Genomic DNA, 22,434 nt, shown 5'->3' with positions numbered 1-22,434 from the left:
TTTTTTTTTTGGCAATTTTAAAGCAATAGAATCTCATTCCCAAATATCTATATATATAAAAGGCTAATATGTAAAGTGTCCCCTCGGGAGTCTGACCGAGAGACCGGGAGTTTGATCACGCGCTATGACGTGCACTGATCACCAGGGGGCAGACGCTCAATGCAGGAGCTGGCCCCTGGTGGTCATTGTGCTTTCACAGCAAGAGCACCACTCAGTCAGAAGCTGGGCTCACGGCTGGCGAGCACAGCGGTGGCGGCGGGGGCAGCTCCGCCCCCCCCCCGGCACATCCCCTGGTGGTCATTGTGCTTTCACAGCAAGAGCACCACTCAGTCAGAAGCTGGGCTCACGGCTGGCGAGCACAGCGGTAGTGGCGGGAGCCTCTCCTGCCTCCACGGCAGTGCTAAGGAGCAGTGAGAGAGCACCAAACGCTAAGACGGGCACTGCCCAGCCCGGCTTGGGCTCCTCCCTAGCCTCCTGCTGTTTCAAGCACTGCTACAGGATTGGGCCTAAACTGGCAGTCGGACATCCCCCGAGGGGTCCCGAATTGCGAGAGGGCGCAGGCCAGGCTGAGGGGACCCCCCCACCTATGCACGAATCCATGCACCAGGCCTCTAGCATAATATAAAAAGTGCCAAAATAGAAATAAAATGCTAATTAAGAGTAATTAATTTCAACTGGGGCTAGGTAGAATGGGCGGTGTGGCCAGGAGATAAGCATAGACTTCTCAGTAAAAGTATCACGTCAGTTGACTCTTGAATCGGAGTATTAGTAAATAAAGAGATGAGAAAAGAAGGCTATTACATGTCAAAGGAATAGAACTAGCAAAGTATAGAGATGTTTTTCTTATTTTGGAGAATGATAATGTCATGTAAATGGTCAAGAGACTTTGAGGGATAGGTAAGTTGGCCAGATTGTGGATGCTGCACTAAGGTTGGACTTATAGGTGACAGAGAGCTATAAAAGGTTTTTGAGCAGGGTAGTAATGTCTTCTTAGAGAGAGAAACATCGGTCATTTGGCTGCCTCTGCCTGCTATTCCCACCCTGAGTGCGCATCAAACTGGAAACCTAGGTATGAGCCTGATGTGGAATCAAACCCGAGACCTTTCAGTGTACGGGATAACACTCCAAGCAATTGAGCCACACTGGCCAGGGTAAGCACATTCTTTTAAATAATTGCAGTACAAATTATCATAATCAGGAAATTGAATGTATAAACAAATATGGTTCATTCATACAATGATACTAGTTGGCAATGGAATAAAGAGACTAGTTGGCAATGAAAATAACTACTGATATATGCAATAACACAGATTAATCTCAAATATATTATGCTAAGTGAAGAAAGAAAGCCTCAAAAATTATATACTATATGGTTTCATTTTATGTCATTTTAGAAAAGGCAATTGAGACAAAAAAGTATTCGGGAAAAGGGTTGACTATGAAAGGGCAGTGCAAGAGAATTTGGGTAGTGATGGAACTGCTTTACATCTTAATTGTGGCAGAAGTTACACAATTGTATGCTTTTGTTAAGACTCAGAACTATACACCAAAAAAAGAATTATTTTTTTCTGTTTGTAAATTTTAAAAGAGGAGAAATAATTAGGAAATTAACATTGATACAATTATATTAGCTTATTTTTTAAAATATATTTTATCGATTTTTTACAGAGAGGAAGGGAGAAGGATAGAGAGTTAGAAACATCGATGAGAGAGAAACATCAATCAGCTGCCTCCTGCACACCCCCTATTGGGGATGTGCCCGCAACCAAGGTACATGCCCTTGACCGGAATCGAACCCAGGACCCTTGAGTCTGCAGGCCGACGCTCTATCCACTGAGCTAAACCGGCTAGGGCTTATATTAGTTTATTTAAATACTTTTTCAAAAATTTCCAGTTCCAATAGTATAATTTATATCATTATGTCATAATAGAGGCCCGATGCATGAATTCATGCACCAGTGGGGTCCCTCGGCCTGGCCTGTGTGATCTGGCCAAAACCGGCTCTCCAATATCCCCTGAGGGGTCCCGGATTGCGAGAGGGCTCAGGCCAGGCCAAGGGACCCTACCGGTGCAGGGGAGGGACGTGGGAGGTTGGACAGCCTAGGAGGGACCACGGGAGGGCTCCAGGGCATGTCCAGCCATCTCACTCAGTCCCAATTGGCCAGACCCCAGCAGCAAGCTAACCTACCAGTTGGAGAGTCTGCCCCCTGGTGGTCAGTGCACATCATAGTGAGCAGTTGAGTGGCTTTAGCATATCACTAGCATATTACCCTTTGATTGGTTGAACAGATGACCGGACACTTAGCATATTAGGCTTTTATTATATAGGATACCTGCTTAGAAGTTACACATCAAAATAAAATAAAATAGAGGGTCAGGAGAAATAAAATTATAGATATCGGCTAAATGGTCACTACTCATCCTGTTAGCTCAGGTCACTGTTTTTCACTGTATAATTCAGTACAAAACCATCAATTTTGTTTCAGCCCCCCAAAACAATCTCAGATCACAAGTTGCGTTCAGTTGTCATGTCTCTTTAGTTTCCTTTAATTTGAAATCAACCGTTCCTTAGTCTTTCTTTGAATTTCATGACCTTGGCATTTTTTTGTTAAGTACAGACTTTATAGCTTTTCCCTCAATTTGGTTTTATCTGATGTTTTCTCACGATCATATTGAGGTTGTGTGTTTTGGGCAAGGTTATCTCATATGGCAATGTGTTCTCAGTACATCATATCAAGAGGTGGTATCTACCAGATCTCTCCACTGCGTGGTTACTGCTTTTACTTGGTCATCATTAAATATCTTCTGGAAAAATATTTTGGCATTATGTAACTATACTGTTATTTGTCTTTCACCTGCTAATTTGTGTGATGAGTCTTGCTTGCATTAATTAGTTACCCTTAAATAGAACTTATTGGACATAATTTAGCTTGATGACCCAGGGCACTTGTGAACATTGCTTATTAGGATGCATCATAGTTAAATATACAAGGAATAACTCTGCTGCTGAGCTCTTCTGGGTGATGTTGGAGAGTGCGCAGGCTTTGAGAACCAGAGGTGACCTGTTAGGCATATATGGCCATTTCATGTATACCAACACCCTCAAGACTACACAGCTTTTCATCTCTAATTCACTGGCGTTCTGGCTCTCCTCTTCACTATTGGGAGGGTATCTTACTTCTTGCTCTGGATACCATGACTGTTTAATGTCACTATGTCTGTTTTATATAATAGTATAGTTGGATTTTTTGTATTAATTTGCTTCCTCATGATGGATGGTCCAGGGTAGAAAATGTTGGGTCAGTCTATCCAAAAAGAACTAACTATAACAATGTTTGTTTTTAAGAATTATCCTTTTTATCAACATATGTATAAATGAAATCTTTGCCCTGATGGGAAAGAACCTCCTCTGTGTTCTGCTCTCAGGCAGTAATTATCCTTGAAGCTCCCTTCACCTTTTCATACCTTAGATGTTCTCATAATACCCACTCAATAGTTCGCCTTCTAAGTCAGATAAAATAGAGGGTCAGGAAGAAGAAAATTGGGCATATGACTAGATAGTTACTGTTCATCCTATAAGGGTTCAAATCACTATTTTTATTGTTATTTTTATTTTTTTAATCCTCACCCAAGGATATTTTTCCACTGATTTTTAGAGAGAGTGGAAGGGGGAGGGAGAAACATCGATGTGAGAGACATCAATTGATTGCCTCCCACACCCGCCCCTACCGTGAATCAGACTGAGCCTGCAACTGAGGTACGTGCCCTTCAGTCCAAAGGCTGATGCTCTGTCCACTAAGTCATACTGGCCAGGGCCACATCACTATTTTTCAATGTATAATTTAGTATAGAGAGTTTAGCATCAATTTTGTTTCATCCCATGCACCTATAGAGTAAAAATGTGATTTATAATATCTTTAGTATAACAAACTTACACCAAAAAGTAATTAGGCTTCCAAGTTTATTATAATGACATTTTAACAAAACATAATTCATTTTGAAATATGGGCTCTTACATTGAATTAAACAGGTTTTGATTATCTGAAAAGGTATTTTATTTAAAGAAAGGTACAACTTCATGATCTAGGGAATAGTTACTTGTAAATTATAAGTTTATAATTGAATACTGGCTTAATTGAATACAGTTATAATTGAATACTGGCTTAATTGAATACAGTTATAATTGAATACTGGCTTAAGTTTTTATTATATAAGACATTTAATTTTAGTATTTAAAATAGTGATCTATACTTTAAAAAAAAAAGAGTTTAATACAGGCATACTTGGAGATATTGCAGGTTCAATTCCAGGCCGTCGCAATAAAGTGAGTACAGGCATACTTCAAACATATTGCGGATTTGATTCCAGGCCACCATAATAGTGAGTATCTCCATAGAACAAGCCATAATCTTTTTGCTGGTGGAGTGTCTTGCCTTCAGTTTGTAATAAGAATAGGTATGCCTTTATACAAATTGACCTTTGCCCTTCTTTGATTCTCTTATAACGGTATATATTGCTAGTTTCCTTATTGGGAATGCATAATAGTCATTAACTACACCTCTTCCTCATTTTTTTGGTAGATAGTCCTTGTTTCAAAACGGGGAGAAAAGCACTTAGAACTCTTAAGTTCTTATCTATCCCTTGTTTGTACCATAGCATGTTTTTTCTTCTTTGTCTTAATTTTAGGGACCTTTACTTTAAAGTGACCATCACAAATAGAAATATCAAGTTAAACCTAACAAGAGATTTCTACCCAAAAGGAACACCCTAGTCCAGGGGTGGGCAACCCCTGGCACATGTGCCAAACATGGCACGCCAGTAACTTTTGCTGGCACACGAAACCCTCTCTTATAATCTTCCATTTACAACTTTTTTCTTAATATCGACTTTTTTATTTTTTAGATAAATTCAGTGTAGGTGCATCATAGATAAATAAATAATTTTACATGACAAGTTATCTTAAAGACCACAGACATGGATTGACGAGAGAGGAGAAGAGCAGTTTCTATGCTCTGCCTTAACTCTCTGAAGGTTATGAAATATAAACCTGATGTAAAATCTCTGTCATCAGTGATGCAGCAGCAAAAGTCCCACTGATAATATCAAACAGAGTCATAAAGTGTTCTGTTGGACTATCAGTGTACATGTATTCATTAAAAAATAATTGTATTTTTCATCATCAAATAACTGTTTTTGTCACTCAAATGAATTTTATTATTTCTTGAAGGTTCTTCACATACGTACACCTTAAGAGATATCAAGTAGGCGTAACATGTTCTCAAAAAATTAGGTTAGCACACAGAAGAATTTTGAGTCAGAGATTTTGCTGGTTTTGGCACGCTCTCACAAAAAGGTTGCCCACCCCTGCCCTAGTTCCAACAGTGTACAAAGGATCAGTACTGGCCTATCAAACCAACTAAAGGTAGCACATGAAGCACCCACAGATATTAGCCACAGACACACACACACACACACACACACACGTATACATGTATATATATGCCTTTTATCCTTTAATGTCTTTAAAAATATAGTATTTGATACAAACTAAAAAAGTATAATATCTAAGTTTAAAATATAGCTATGATCCTATATTGTACTAATGATTTCATACCTGTATGAAAATGTTCAGGTAGCCGAAACTGGTTTGGCTCAGTGGATAGAACGTCAACCTGCAGACTGAAAGGTCCCAGGTTCGATTCCGGTCAAGGGCATGTACCTGGGTTGCGGGCACATCCCCAGTGTGGGATGTGCAGGAGGCAGCTAATCGATGTTTCTCTCTCATCGATGTTTCTGACTCTCTGTCTCTCTCCCTTCCTCTCTGTAAAAAATCAATAAAATATATATTTAAAAAAATGTTCAGGTAAACTCGTGTGTGAGAAAGAATTTATGAATCTAAAAATAAAGTGGCTCACCACTTAGAATGTGGTGAATATATGTAATATAACGAATATATCAACTATAAATTTTCTTTTTTTAATCTATTTTTACTGATTTCAGAGAGAGAGAGAGGGAGAAAGAGATAGAAGCATCAACGATGAGAGAGAATCACTGATCGGTTGCCTCCTCCATGCCCCCTACTGCAGATCAAGCCTGCAATCCAGGCATGTGCCCTGACCAGGAATTGAACTGTGACCTCCTGGTTCATAGGTCAATGCTCAACCACTGAGCCACACCGGCCAGGCTCAACTGCTAATTTTAAAATATTAACATTACAAATGTAATTGTGGAAAATAAAACTCAAATAATATCTGTTTGGATTTTCTGTATTTTGCCTTACAGATAGTGATTTATGTGTTGACTACCAGATTTTTTCAATTTTTTGATGGTGGTAAAATACACATAATATAAAATTTACCTTCTTAACCACATTTAAATGTATGGTTCAGTGGTATTGAGTAAATTCATTACCCCCATACATCTTCATAACTTTTTTATCTTGTAAAATTGAAATTTTCTATAGTGAAATAATAACTGCCCATTCACCCCTTCTCCCAGACCTTGGCAACCACCATTCTACTTTTTGTCTCTATGATTTTGACTATTCTAAGTATCTCATATAAGTTTAATCATACAATATTTATCTTTTTGTGACTAGCTTAGCATAATGTTCTCAAGGTTCATCCATGTTATAGTATGTGTCAGAATCTCCTTCCTTTTTAAGGCTGAATACTATTCCATCATGTATGTATACCACATGTCACTTATCCCTTCATCCATCCATGGATATTTGGATTGCCTCCATATTTTAGCTATTGTGAATAATGCTGCTATGAACACGGATGTACAAATATCTCTTCAACACTCTATTTTCAGTTTTCTAGGGTATATATACCCAAAAAATAGAATTGTTGGATCATATGGTTATTCTACTTTAAATATTTTGAGGAACCACTGTACTGTTTTCCATAGCAGTACATTTCCAAAAAAGTACCATTTTATATACCAACAGGGCATAAGAGTTCCAATTTCTCAACATCCTCACCATTCTGTTTTTCCTTTTCTTTTTAAATATTTTTTTAATTGATATTTTACAGAGCGGAAGGGAGAGGGATAGAGAGCTAGAAACATTGATGAGAAAGAAACATCGATCAGCCTCCTCCTGCACACCTCCCACTGGGGATGTGCCCGCAACCAAGGTACATGCCCTTGACCAGAATCGAACCCGGGACCCTTCAGTCCACAGGCCAACACTCTAACCACTGAGCCAAACCGGTTAGGGCCCATTCTGTTTTTCTTTGTTTGATAGTAGCCTTGTAGTTTTGTGAAGTGATATTTCCTTGTAGTTTTGATTTGAATTTCCAAAATGATTAGTGATGTTGAACATCTTCTCATGTGCTTTTTGGCCATTTAAAGATCTTTTTTAGGGAAATGTCTATACAAATCCTTTGCCTATTTTTAATTGGGTTGTTTGTTTGTTAATGTTGGTTGTTGAGTTTTACAATTTCTCTATATATTCAGGATATTAATCCTTTATCAGATATTTTTTTTGCAAATATTTTTTTCCGTGGATTGTTTTTCACATTGTTGATATTTAGAATTCTAAACCTGCTGTCAAGTGAACTGTCTTTTACCCCCCTCTTTTTAAGTATTTAAAAATTTCATTGACATTTTAGGGTCTTCTAGCTGCTATTTGAGTTGATAGTAGCAAGAATGGACTCTGATCCTAAACTAGTTAAATGTTGTTTTGAGCTAAGTACTATGCTATTTTTAATAAAGAAAATCAAATCTGAGAAGAGAAGAAAGAAAAAGAACTACTTTTTAGGATCCAGACTTTGAGAACCTGTACCGACCAAACATTTACTATAGTTTAAAACTAATTATTTACAAAGGAAGATAACAGTGATGGTTTAAGTTTCTGTGAGCTAAGTGTAAACTGGAGTTTTCTTATGCCCAGTCTCAACCTGCATTTTCAAAGAGCAGTAAACCAGACTTCTAATGAATATGATTTGCTGGGCAGTGCTTAAATATATATAAAATACTTTCTACATAGACCCCATCATACATATTTATATACATGGGCATATGTTTTCCTTTACATAAGTGTATGTCTATATGTATATAAATTTTCAAATAAACAAATGCAAAAGTATACATGGTATCTAGCTTACAGGATTAGAAATGTAATTTAGCTTACTCCCACAGAATAAGATTGAAGATAATGAGAAGTGAATTAAAGCTTACTTTCTTTCACAGAATTCCTCAGAGAGAGAAGACTGTAATAATGGCGAACCCCCTAGGAAGATAATACCAGAGAAGAATTCACTTAGACAGGTATGAAATACAATCTTACTTAAAAGGTTATCAATTAAACAAAAGATAGGAAACCCTTAATTTGCCATTCATTAAACATGGGAGCTTAAATTAAGAGTACTTTGAAGTTGGTGTGGCTATAGCCACCAATTTCAATCAGGTAACATTGTTTTCCCAATCTTTAAAAATATCCTAGATATCCCAACTGTGTAGCTCTGTTGGTAGGAGTGTCATCCCATACACCAAGAAGATTGCAGGTTCCATCCTGGGCCAGAATTCCTACAGGAGGCAGCCCTTTGATGTTTCTCTCTTACATCAATGTTTCTCTCTCTCTCTCTCTCTCTCTCTCTCCCCCCCACCCCCCTCCCTCTCCCTTCTCTTTCTAAAATCAATAAATATATCCTCAGGTGAGGATTAAAACTATATAGTATATATCTTAGGAATACAATTGCTTACCAGTAGTCAAAACAAAATCAAAGTAAAGGTTTCTATTTTAGGAAAAATAACTTGAAATGCTTCTTAAGTACAGATAGCAGAATAGTTGCCTTTAAACCTTATTTCCCCTTTAAGATTCTCCATACATTAAAAAAGAATTAATAATCAGAAGGGATCTGCCTATAGTGAGTTAGCTCCTTCTAATCTGATCAATATTTGTTTGCCTTTCCTGGACATAAAGGCCATTATTGATGACAACTTTAAAAAACTTTTTTACTCACCACTGTCCTCACACTCCACATATAACACACTGAAAGTTCAATTCCATAGTGTTTTTTTTTTTAATTAAAATGTTAAAAAAATTGGTCAAAAATATTTTTTCTTCTCAACTGCCTGTAGCAGCAAATTCTAACATCTTCAATCTCCCATTGGCAACAAAAACAAATTCTTAGCGTTGTCAGAGAATAGGTATAACACCTATTCATTTATTTTTTTTGACGTGTGACATCTTTCTTTGTATTTTTTTAATTGAAAAATTACCTCATCTATTCATTTTTAATATAACATTGGACAAGATAATCACCAGAAGTCTAGTAAGAATAATTTTAATTTATGGCATTATTCTAGGAAAAAGGAGATCTAATATTTGTTGAGTAACCACCATGAACCTCATACTTATTTCATTTAATCCTCATAATAATCCTGTAAAGTTGTTAGATATGATTTCTTATTGATAGATACAGAAAATGGAGGCTTAGAGAAATAGGATGGCTTATTTAGCTAGTCAGTGATTTGAAACCCAGATCTCTGTTGTCAAAATGTTTCTACTTCTGCCCTCTGACTCCAGTTTGTATACAGTGTTAATTTAGGGGAAAAGTACTTGCAACTGTGACACTCATTTTTTATTTGCTATATGTTACACCTTTATTTAGAGAAAAACACCTGATCTGTAAATGTAAATAAATAATAATATTCAATATTTAGAGCAATATTGAGTAAGATAAATTTGTAGATGGAAACAACTGTCAGCAAACAATGACATGACAAAAAGTTTTGGCAACTTTATTTAAGCTAACAAACGAATTTTCACTCTGCAAAGTTATAAATTAATTTTAATAGGCTGATCCAGATGGTCCATTTGGAAAATGGATAGGCTGATCTGTTGAAAATTAAACTAAATTTATCTCTCTCATACTTCAAACTGAAGCAAGAGCGAGGATCGTGCCTATTAAGTCCAGCACATACAGATGGACCAGCAGGTCACACATGGGACTAATCTATTCATTTTAAAAATAAATGCATACATTATTAAATCATTTTCTACTTGCAAGATCTGTTGTGTGCAGTATTTGAAAGAAATGTTGTTTTGTTTTCATTGCTTTTTAGCAGGTTCACTCCACTTTAATTTAGCCATTTTTGTCTTTTTCTTCCTCCTAGTGCTCCAAAATGATTTTTCTGATACTGTCAGTGTTGAGGTCCAAGCTCTGGAGACTATTTAGGTCATGAGGCTCTCCCCACCCCCTTTCTTTGTAAAGGGTTTTATCTCCATTCTTTTTGTGAAGAGCATGAACTCAGTGTTTTTGGAAAGAGAAATGGCCTTTAGAAACAGGGAAGTAGGAGATCCTCTTGGGGCCCTCAGAGTCTTTTAGCTTCTGGGTGTTTTAACAGCCCCATGAATGCAGATTTGTAAATTTATTGCAGTGCCATCTGGTTTTTTGCTCGAACCAGATTACTGTTGGCTTGTGTCTGTCTATTGTGGTGGTCACTCCCTAGGAGCTTGCCCTCTCAATCTTAGGGAAGAGTGATGAATATCAGGGGTCAATAGAAATGGGCCACAGGGCAGCTGTCCAAGACTGCCCTGAACTTGATTAACCCACTGTTGATTTTTTAAAATACAGGACATACTATATAAGCTGTTTAAACTCGCTTTTCTCTATTGCATATGACAATAAAGAAGTGTCATTTGCTTGTGTTACCCTCACCCTTGCTTTAGTAAAATTATGTAGATAAAAAGAAACTAAGGCTGCCTTTTATGTAGTATTGATGTAAGTAGGATTTGCTTGTAGGCCAATCCCTTAATGTGAAATTCTTTTGCAGATATTTTTAATGGGATTTCAGGAACTCTTTCACCGTTGATTTTAAAATGCTCAGTTACATTCTAACAAGTTTAGTAATATTTTAAACTAATTTTATAGTTTACATGTATTATTCTAAAGTACGATTTTACCATTGTTGATAACAATATGACCACTATGTGTTAATCTGGAGTTATTTAATTATTGTAGGAGCTGAAAAAAGGGTTGTTACAGATCTTGCAGACATTAAAAGAATAATGGAATAAACAACTTTAAACCAAAAATTTGGCAACTTAGATGAAATGGGCAAATTCCTTAAAAAATACAATTTGCTGAAACCAACACAAGGTGAAACAAAATTGGAATAGCCCCATGTCTGTGAAAGAAATTTAATTAACTATCAAAAGGCCCATATGGTTTCACTGGTGAATTCTGTCAAACATTTAAGGAATAAATAATACCAATCTTCTACAAATTCTTTCAAAATATAGAGAAGAATAGAACACTTCTTGGCTTGATTGTGAGGCCACCATAATCATAATTCCAAAACCTGACAAAAGACATTAGCAGAAAAAGAAAATATTGAAGGAGAAAGTGAGGAGACACTGCTTCCTGCACTACTCAGTCACCCTATGTACTTGCTTTTCCATTTCATTTCCAACATCAGAAGGCAGCAGAGTTGGGGAGAGAGGTGTGTGAGGCGGGGAGAAGCAGTGTATCCTTTAATTTTCTAAGTTTCAGAATAATCTTATCTCTTGGCACTAAGTAAAGTGTGAACTTTTACTTAAAGGATGTACAAAGTAGCTACAATTTTTTTCTACTTTTATTCCTAAAATGTGAAGCCAAGAAAACCATAGCAACTGTTTTTATAGCTTTTATTCATATCTGCAAACAAGGGCAGAGGCCTGGGAGGATACATGAAAGTGCTCATTACTTTTTTAAAATGTAGCCTTACAACATGCAACTCCTTCTTTGCTTCACATTGGTGCTAATAGGGTCTGTCAGCCCTGCCTTTCTTGTAATTGAGTAAATTGTGACCTCTGTCTAATCCTTCCCCATCCCCCATTCCCTTTGTGTATGTGTCCACTTACCATCCCGAGAACGTGGGCAGTGATAAATAAGGCATTGAGTAGAGCTCTCTCAATGCTTTGAAAGCAGCGTGATGCCAGCCCTCTAGTTATATTTCTTTAAGTGTTTACGTTTTCCTGTATTCTTTCTCTTGTGTAGCTGGAACCCTGGGGATGCAAAGCCATGAGAGAGGCCAAGAAGCTAACAAAGTAGCTGTCTCCCTTGTTAGCTTGTTCCTTTATTCTTTCAAAACAAGATAAAAACCATCTGGCTCAGGGCATTACATTTTCCTCCCCCATGCACCTCTATAGATGGAGACTTCACCTGCAGTGAGGGTTTACATTGATTAGGGAGGGAGCAGTAATTCAAGCTTCCATCCTCTTCAAGGATACTTTGCAGTCTTTAAAGGTGCTGACCCACTGAGTTAAACTGTCAAGGGAGGATAAAAAAGTATCTTCATCCCAGGAGGTAACAGCTGCCAGGTTTTCAACACCTTGCACACTGTTGGAAAAATGTCACAATTGTCAGCTAAAAGAAAAATGACTCTGTTGTCATCTTCTGTTAATGACTGGGCCTTATCAAAGGAACTACATAAGTCTTTAAAAGGAGTAAGTAGCTGTTTTCCTTGCCTACCACAGCCCTCCTCCCCAATTTCCTATGTTCTAAACATTACCTTGGAGGAGATCCCACAAAAAAAGCAGTGAAGTACTTAAAGTGAAAACATCCAGCATAAGCATGGAAGTGATTGGCATAGCTCCTTTATACAGTTGGATGAATAGGAGGATAAAGTACATCACTGACACAGAAAATGACATTATAGTGTGTATTAACAAAACAACAACAACAACAAAATAATTCATAAGCCAGTGAACTGAGAGAAAACATACTGTATTTCTGCTCTTTAGAGGACAATTTGTTTTCAGGCAGCATCCAGATGGGTAAATACCATGACATTTCTTTTTTCAAGAGAGCCACTTCTTTTCTTTCTTTAAAAACAAACTCACCGATTTATTTCCTTTAATAGCTCTGTAATGCTTGTGTATGATTTCATTCCCTTCTTTCTGATTTGATTGATGAGGGAAAGGTTTAATGAAGTCCCTGATATCAGGCAGGCAGGGGTTTTTTTCTATTTGTTTTAGGTTAGTCATTTTAATTGTGTTGAGTAATTAGAAGGTACACACAGCCAAGGGAGCTTTGTTCTGATAATTGCTCAAGAAAACCCATTCTCTATCTGCCAGTTGCTTTGTGTTAAGACATTTCTCCCCCTAGTGGCAATAGTAAGCATTTGACTTGGCAGTAGGCAAGGTGTAATTGTAATGTGACAAACTATGCTTAAGGGACTATCTTGTAAATACTTTAGTTTGGGGTTTGGCATTATTTCATTATATATGTGTTTTTTCCCCCTGTGAAACTTCCTACCTCCATTTTTTTTGTTGTTGTTTTTCCTGAGGTGCTTTGGGCTTTGGATGGGAAAAAATTGCCGAGATGTTTATTAAAAAAAAATCACAGTGCATCCTGGGTAATGTTTTGCAGCTTGACTTAATTTTAGTCATCTGTTTTAATTACCTATTTATAAAAATGCTTTTGCATTTGTAGACATTATTTAATACTTTGGAAGAAGCACCTCATTTGAAATAAATAAATCAATTGTATTTATTTTAAACAGTTCATGTAAAAGACCTTAAAGGTAATTAATGTAGGTCTCTTAAGTAAGACAAAAGTGATCTTTCCAAGTCTGATGAAGTGATTTGTTTATTTAACTTCCCACTTCGGCTGAATCCTTCAGAGTCTAATAACTTTAAAAAAAATGGTTTGGCAATTTGTGTCTAGCTCCAAAAACCCTTCTTTAAAAAGCAGCAATTTAATAATCAGCTTTCTTAAAATTACTTTGAGGAAGGAAAACTATATAGGGGGTTGGTGTTTTGTTTTATTTCAGTGTAATCATGCTTTGATAAATTATGTAATCACTGACTTTGTAGAAAAAATATTATTGAACTCCTGGGTTGCAATGACCATAAAAATTGTGTTTTCATATAGAGACTTGAGATATTGTGAATAAATTATAAAGGAAACAGCTTATATGCTGATTGAAGTTCATATGGGTCCAATTCATTTTGTGTTCAGTGCTAAATCTGGATGTACCATTAAAAAGAAAAGAAAATGGGGTGGGAGGGTAGCCTATTGTGCCCAGTTGTATAAGCCCTTAAAAATCTGCCCTAAGAGCAACATGGAATGAGATCAGATATAGCTTTGCATGTATTGGATGAGATTCAGTAGATCTGTGTGACATTTTTAAAGCCTAATTCCAGCTTTCTTAGATGTCGCTTTGTAGTTTGCCTTTTCTGACCCATATTCTTGCCTGGGACTTGATTTGATGTTACCATATATCTGATAGTCCCTGTCTCCCTCTTCCCCACCCCCCAATCACTAGCCATTTTCATTATACTATATCTTGTTTTGCTATAGGGCTGCTGAACAGATTTCTTAAGCAGCTTTTTGCAAGGTTAAAAGAATGCAGCCTAGTAACAAGTTTGTGTCATTTTAAATATATACCTTCTAGTAAATAAGGAGAAGTCTGGCAATCAATCCCTTTTAGTGTGTTATATGTTTCACCTGACAACTAAACCTTCTATTGATTAGCCATTACTTTGTTAGATAATCCTATGTCATTGAATCCATTGTAAAAAATTAAACTCTTTAAAATGTTTTACCCTAGCAGCAGTCTGAAAATTGAAAACTTGTTCAGAATTACAGCCTGCTTTCACAAAGGTAGTTTTCAGCAAGGCATCTTACTGGTTTACGTTTATGTGCCTTATATGCAATATAAAAACATATTAAAGTACTCCAACGCAGAACTCTCTGCCTCTGGTTCTGCAGTGAAGCTACCTTTTCAAATGTTGCATGGGGACAGAACCTATCTTGCTTGTGGCTATTACACTCACTAGTTTAATTATATAGCCTGGAGGGAGTCTTATAATAGTAAAATAGTGAATGTAAAATAGTGAATTTTTTAGCCTTTTTATCCCAAAGTGATCTAAGGACTGTGACAAGTTTTACTTTACTAATCTATGTAACTTGGGAGCTAAACAGGTCATATACCCATTTTACAGATGGAATGTCTAGAAAATAAAAACCCATATATAGCCTTATTCTGGAAACTTCTACAAACCTAGGTTTCCTGAATCTATCTAATGTTCCCCTGAGTGTGGTATACTCATTTCTAAGGGGGAAAGGAATTTTGTAGGAAAACAAATCAGTTTTCTACCTGCTGTTACTCCCGCCCCTGAAACATAGCATATTTTTATTAATTAACTGGATAAACCTCTGGTATTATCCCCCTAGTATGTTAACTGAATACTTTTATATTTTTATTGAAATAAAATTTTCATACAGTGAATTATGTAAATATTAATTGCATAAGTCAATTAATTGTTGATAAGTCTATCCACCATGTAACCACTACTCCAATCAAGCTATAGAACACTTTCATTACCCAGGAAAGTTTCCTTGGTCTCCTACCCAGACAACTTCCCCAAACCCAATGAATCAAATATGACCATTTCACTGCCATAGATTAGTTTTGCCTTTTCTAGAATTTCATGTAATAATAACATACTTTTTGGGGTCTGGTTTACTAAATATATATGTGATTCATCTATGCTGCTGTGGATAGCAGTAATTTATTCTATTATATAGTATATTCCATTATATAGGTATGCTACAGTTTATTCTTTTGATGGACAATTTCCATTTTTATAAATGAAGTTGCTATGAATGTTCTTATAGAAAGCCTTTTCGGTGAGCATGTGTTGAATAATTTTTATGTGCTTGTTGGCTATTCAGATATTTTCTTTTGTGATGTATCTTAAGTTGTTTGCCATTTGAACAAATTGGTTTGTCTGTCTTATTGAGTTGCAGAACTAAACTGTATCGAGTGCTAGATGTGTTCTGAATATTTTCTCACAGTCTGTTCTTGCCTGTTTATTCATGTGTTTTTTGATAAGTTTCTAATTTTTTAATGAACTCCATCTATCAGTTCTTGCCCTATGACTGAGTATATTCTTCTAGAAGCTTTATAAGTTTTAGCTTTTGCCTTTAGGTCTATGGTCCATCTCAGATTAATTTTGATGTACGTTGTGAAGTAAATTTGGGATTTATTATTTTCCCTATGCTTTCTATTTTTTTATTTTTTTATTAACTTCATTTTGCTTGTAATAACAAAGATGAAACATCCCCATGCTTTTTTATCCAGTTGTTTTGGCACCATTGTTGAAAAGCCTGTAGAGTTGTCTATAGACATCTTATTTCTGAACCTCCTAGAAAAGAGGCTGCTGGTGGATACAGAGCAAAGGGTGACAGTCACTGAGGCTCTGACCTACTCCCACTTCAAGTCCCTGTATGATACAGAGGATGAATTCAGGTTCTTCTATTTTTGTTTTATTAAATCCTCACCCAAAGATGTGCTCATTGATTTGAGGGTTTGGGGGGGGAAGGGAGGGAAGAAGAGGCGCGGGTGAGAGAGGGAGGGAGAGAGAGAGAGAGAGATGGAGAGAGAGAGGAGAGAGAGAAAGGGAGGAGAGAGAGATATCAATAAAAATATATTTTCTTAAAGATGGTTAAAATGGTCAACTTTATCTTAACACATTTTGAGAGAGAGAGAGAGAGAGAGAGAGAGAATATGAATGCGAATGTGAGAAAGAAACATCCAAGTAGAGATTGAATCTTGACTGGAACCGCAACCGTCTCGCAGTGGTTCTCAATCTTCCTAATGCCGCGACCCTTTAATACAGTTCCTCATGTTGTGACCCCCAACCATAAAATTATTTTCGTTGCTACTTCATAACTGTAATTTTGCTACTGTTATGAATCGTAATGTAAATATCTGATATGCAGGATGTATTTTCAGGGGTCGCGACTCACAGGTTGAGAACCGCTGCTAGTGCGTGAGATGACTTTCCAACCAGCTGAGCCACACCGGCTAGGGCAGGATCCTCTGGTTTTTAGAGGTGCCTGCTCTTATAGCAAATAGAGTCAGCCCTCCATATTCACAAGTTCCACATCTGTGGATTCATCCAATGGCAGATCACATATATTTGAGGGGAAAGGTACCTTGTTGCTGACAGATGCCATGTAGAGTGAGGCCTGCAATGGTTGTGTGTATAACACTGTCTTGACTATTTTTGCTTCAATATGTCTTAAAATTGGGTAGTGTGAGTCCTCCATATTTTTATTATTTTGGCTATTCTAGATACTTTGCATTTATATTTAAATTTTAGAATCAATTTAGCAAAAGTTTTTCAATGCCATTGTAAATTTTTTTCATTCTGCTTGTTGCTTATTATAGATAGAAATTGACTTTTGACTGTCAACCTTGTCTCCTTTTATGTAAATAAAGACAATTTCATTTCTTTTCCAAATTATAGGTATTTTAGTTCTTTTTCTTACTTGATTTGAATGTTGAATAGGTGTGGTAAAAGAACATCTTTGCCTTGTTCCCACTCTTAGAGTGACTATGCTGTTAGTTGCATTTTTTTTACATTTCTTTAATGGGATTGAGTTTCCTTTTGAGTAAAAGTTCCCTTTTCTACCTTGCTATGGTTTTATTAAAATTATGAATAAATGTTTAATTTTGTCAAGTGCTTTCCCCCCTTTTATTCTGTTAAGGTGAATTACATTAACTTCAATAAGAATTTTTGTGTCTGTGTTCATGAGAAATATAGCTTTCTTTTAGGGGGCAGGGGGCCAGATTTTGGTGTCAGAGTTGAGTTGGGAAGTCTTCCCCTCCTCCTCCATTTTCATGTTTGTGTATGATCTTGGTGTTATTTCTTTCTTAATATTTAATAGAGTTAGCCAGTGAAACCATTTAGGCCAGTAGTTTTGTGTGTTTTCTTGTCGTGGAAAAAATTCAAATATTTCAAAATTTGTGTGGATTGACTTTTAATAACAATTTCAATTTTTAGAATATATTTAGTGCTATTAAAATTTTCTGTTTCTTATGTCAGTTTGGATAATTTGTATATTTTTAAGAAATGTGTAACACTTTGCAATCTGTTAATATCTTTTATTTTAATACTCAGATTATTCCATATTGGGCTAATGAATACCCCTCTGATGTATTTCTATCATTCCTTGAGTATTTCCACATTCATCTTGTATTTTCCCTGTTCGATCCTGCATTCAGCCATTTCTTGGGGGAGCGCTATGGGTTTTTTTAGTCCAGATTGGTAGTGAAAAGCCAAGATTGAAACATTAACTTTATTTTACACATATATTTATGTTTTTTAAAACCATGAGTTCACATTAATGCCTCTAATTCTAATCCAACACCACAGTTTATTCTCGATTTCTTCCTTTTCATATTTATAATTATTTTTTCTAATAGTAAGAAACCTGGTTTGAGATTTCTTTCCTTTCAGCACTTTAAAAATGTTGCTCCTTATCTTCTAGCTTTCCTTGTTTATGGTGAAAAGTCTGCCACTACGTATATGCTTTCATGTATGCAGAATCCCCTTTTTCCTTTGGCTCTTTCAAGATTTTGTCTTTGTGGTTGTCAGCAGTTTTTACTGTGTTGGATCTAAGTTTTCTTTTCTTTGTTTTTAATCTCTTTGAGGTTTGCTGACCTTAGATCAGTAAGTCAATGGTGTTCACCAAATTAGAGAAATATTTGGTCACTATTTTTATAATATTTTTGTGCCCCATTCTCGCCTTTCTTCTGGGTCTCCAAGTGAACATATGTTGTTAGATCATTGAAAATTGCCCAACAGATGACTGAGATTCTGTTTATTGTTTTTTTCTTTTTCTCTCTCTTTTCTTCAGTTTAGATTATTTCAGTTGATCAGTCTTTAATTTCATTGACCTTTTCTTCTTCATCTCCAGTCTGCTTTTAAACTCATCCAGTAAATTTTTAATTTTAGATAATGTACTTTTCAATTATAGAATTTCTGTTTGGTTCGTTTCAGGTTTTAATTTTTCTGGTGAAAATTTTCATCTCAAATTTCCATTGTAATCATATTTCTCATTTAAGTTGTTGAACGTATTTATTATAGCTTCTGTAGAGCCTTTATGTACTAATTTCTACAACTGGGTCCTCTCATGGTCATATTCTGTTTGTTCCTTTTTCCCTTGACTATGGGTCCCATTTATCTGCTTCTTCTCATATATAGAAGTTTTTTTTATTATATAATGGGCATTATAAATGGTACGTAGCAGAGACTATGGATTCTTTTATCTCCCTCTGATTAACTTCCTGGCTGATAATTGCAACTTCATAGAGTGATTTTGTGTCCATTAGGGGCAGATGTGTTTTGATTTTGCCCTTAGTCCTAAGATTTATTCTTTAGTCTCAGTGCGGGGGTTTTCTGAGTTTTCAGTGGAAAGTTTGAGGTTCTCTTTAAGCCCCTCTAACTGAGTAGAAATCAAATTATAAACTCTGTCTCCTCTCAGGGGCAGCTAGAATCTCTGCTCAGATCTTTTAGTCTTCCAGCTGTTACTTTCCATTGGAATGCTTGGAGTCTCCCACTCATGTCTGTAGCTTGGGGTTAGCCATGGATTTGAGGAGAACTTGTATGCATGTTTTGATGCTTCTTCCCTGCCCATGGCTCTTTCTATTTTTTATGATTTCTCTTCTCATTTTCCAGCCACTGTGGTAGCCCTGAACTCTACCCTCTGACATCTCAAGCCAATAGACTGTGGCTTTCTAGTTGAATTTTAGTCACCCTGCACCAAGTGGACTCATGAGTAGTAGTACCCTTAGGGAAAAGCACATAAACATGGATCTCACCAGAGTGATTATCCTCTTTCAAGGTCAGTCCACTCCTCCCCCCAGTTTCTGCCTACTTTAGGTCAACCTCCTCCTGCCTTTAATGTAGTTATTTTAAAATATTTTTCTATGGTTTATAATTATTGTATAAAGAGGGTTAATTTAAACAAACATTTCTACCATTGTTGGAGCCAGAATTTTTTGGCTTAAAGTTTTATTTTATTCAGTATATACCAATTATTGCATAAATGTCTTTTTAAAACAGTTTAGTTTTAAAATATTATATGTTGTCTGTATAGAAATAGTAAATGTTTGTGTTATTAATAGTTGCAAAAGAAGTACTGAACCCTGATCCCAAAATATAAATGTACCAGAGGTCCTATACATTAATGTCAAATGATCCAGTTGATTCTTTTAAAATATGTTTTGAAATAATTTCAAATTAAGTAATTTAAGAATACAACAGTTAAGTGGATACCTTTTTAAAAATTTAACTTGTTTAACTGGAAACCAATTTTATAACATTTTTCCTGTTTTTTATATTTTATTTTTGTCTACCTATTCTCTTTCCAAAGAATGATAATTGACCAAAAATGAATTATTTAAAATACCTATGCAACCATTGCTGATGTAAATAAATGAATAAATATGTAAGTAAATTGGCCAAGAAGTCATAGGTCTTCCTTACAGAAAAATTCCACTTAATAAATGTAGAAGGAAATGGAGAAATTTAAAAATTACCAATAGAACACCACAGTAAAAATCACCATAGGTGTAAGATCTAGCAATGGATGCTAAAATTAGTGAGCAAAGCTGAAGCAGAAAATAATATTTGTATAGTCTCAAAGTATTTCCCCCAATATTTAGTAATTTCTGAAAGAAGAAAAAAATAAGCTTACAATTGGGAATCTTGGCAGACACAATCTTGGGCAAGTGATCAAGGCTAACACCACTAGAAATATTCAATATCTCTCCTGACTTGATACATTGAGATAGGCACATCACCTCTGTGCTATCCTTCCTAGTAATGTATAACCTCAATCTGATCATGAGAAAACATGAGACCTTAACTGAGGGATGTTCCATAGATTAATTAATCAGTATTCTTCAGATGTGACAGAGTCATGAAAGATGAGAAATTGTAACCGATTAGAGGAGGTTAAGGAGATATGACAACTGAATGCAATGTGGGACCTTGGGTTGGATCCTAAACAGAAAAGGGGCATTAGTAGGAAAAGTGGGAAAACTTAAGTTTTTTATATTGTACCTCGTTAATTCCTTAGTTTTGATAAATGTTCTGTAGTTACGTAAGACATTCACATAAGAAATCAATCTCCAGATTTTTCTCTTTAATTTCAACACACACATTTATACCAGTAGTTCTCAGAGTGTTCTTAGACTAGTAACATTAACATCAACTGGGAACTTGTTAACCCTTTGAGTGCCAACCAATATCCTAGGAACTATGCTAAAATTGCCAAGGCATTTTTGCTGATTTTACAGTAGTTTAGGAAAAAAATTATGAATCGCAAATAAATGAAGTTTCATATTCAAAAACTTAAAGAAACCTTTACTACATTGACATAGTTAGCAATATCATCATCACTAATAAAAGCAGACTTAGAACTGGACGCCATTTCGAAGCTGTGATAGTGCTCCTGGTGCTTTTGGCGAAAGAAAGGAGGAGCGCGATCACGCTCCCCGGCACTCTAGGGGTTAATAATGCAAACTTTCAGAAGCTCTGGGAATGGGGCCAAGTAATCTGTATTTTAACAATCATCACCAGATTATTCTGATGCATGCTAAAGTTTGAGGACCATGATTTATACCATCAGTAACAAAACAAAAAAGGGGGAAATATTTGTATTAATATATTGGCCTGTTGTTAATAATGTTTGCTTACCATAAAGTACAACCAGTTTTCTTTTTAATTGTGGTAAAACACATGTAATATAACATTTACCATGTTAGTCATTCTAAAATGTACAGTTCAGCCGAAGCCGGTTTGGCTCAGTGGATGGAGCGCCGGCTTGCGGACTGAAAGGTCCCAGGTTCGATTCCGGCCAAGGGCATGTACCTGGGTTGCGGGCACACCCCCAGTAGGAGATGTGCAGGAGGCACCTGATCGATGTTTCTCTCTCATCGATGTTTCTAACTCTCTATCTCTCTCCCTTTCTCTCTGTGAAAAATCAATAAAATATATTTTAAAAAAATAAATAAATAAATAAAATGTACAGTTCAGTGACATTAAATACATTCACATTATGTGTAACCATCACCACCATCCATCACCGTAACTCTTTTCACCTTGTAAAACTGAAACTCTGTACGTGTTAAACAATAACTCCCCATTTCCCTCTTCTCCCAGGTCTTGGCAACTACTATTCTACTTCTGTCTCTTATGATTTTGACTATAAATCTCTAAGTGGAACTATATATTATTTATATTTTTATAATGGACTTATTTCACTTAGCATAATGTCCTCAAGGTTCATTCCATGTTATATAGTGTAGACTAGAGGCCCGGTGCATGAATTTGTGCACAGATGGAGTCTGTCTGGGTGGCCTGCACGGATCTGGCCAAAACCCACAGTCCAATGCCGCCCGCAGCTTTGAAGGGAGCGCTGCCTTACTCCCTCCTGTCTCTGCTGCCTCGCGCCCTCCCATCTCCGCTGCCTTGGCTCCGCTCCCTCCTCCGCCACTTTGCTCCCTTCTGCAGCTCTTAGCTTCATTCTACTCTGTCTTCAGTCTTCAGCCTGTGTATGCAAATTAACCGCTATCTTTGTTGGGTTAATTTGCATATCACTCTGATTGGCTGGTGGGTATAGCGGAGGGAAGGTCAGG

General features: G+C 36.4%; 1 protein-coding gene across 21 annotated transcripts in view; it reads left to right on the top strand.

The window, feature by feature from the left end:
- Positions 1–22,434, top strand: part of BTRC (beta-transducin repeat containing E3 ubiquitin protein ligase) — a 166,638-nt gene that overhangs the window by 87,170 nt on the left and 57,034 nt on the right. For 11 of the 21 annotated variants that reach the window (XM_015559324.1, XM_006756531.2, XM_015559322.1 and 8 more), the window contains one exon: positions 8,197–8,274. The exons of 4 other annotated variants lie outside the window; for them this stretch is intronic. In XM_015559324.1, the coding sequence (XP_015414810.1) occupies positions 8,197–8,274 (78 nt within the window). Of the gene's footprint in view, positions 1–3,722; positions 3,758–4,265; positions 4,381–8,196; positions 8,275–16,083; positions 16,252–22,434 lie in introns of those variants that run through there. 6 more of the 21 variants (XM_015559331.1, XM_015559330.1, XM_015559332.1 and 3 more) reach the window with 5 other exon arrangements.

The sequence above is a fragment of the Myotis davidii genome, unplaced genomic scaffold (genome assembly GCF_000327345.1).
Source record: "Myotis davidii unplaced genomic scaffold, ASM32734v1 scaffold332, whole genome shotgun sequence".
NCBI classification, from domain to species: Eukaryota; Metazoa; Chordata; class Mammalia; order Chiroptera; family Vespertilionidae; genus Myotis; species Myotis davidii.
Note: the sequence above shows the minus strand (reverse complement) of the source record. Positions and strands in the feature narration are given on the sequence as shown.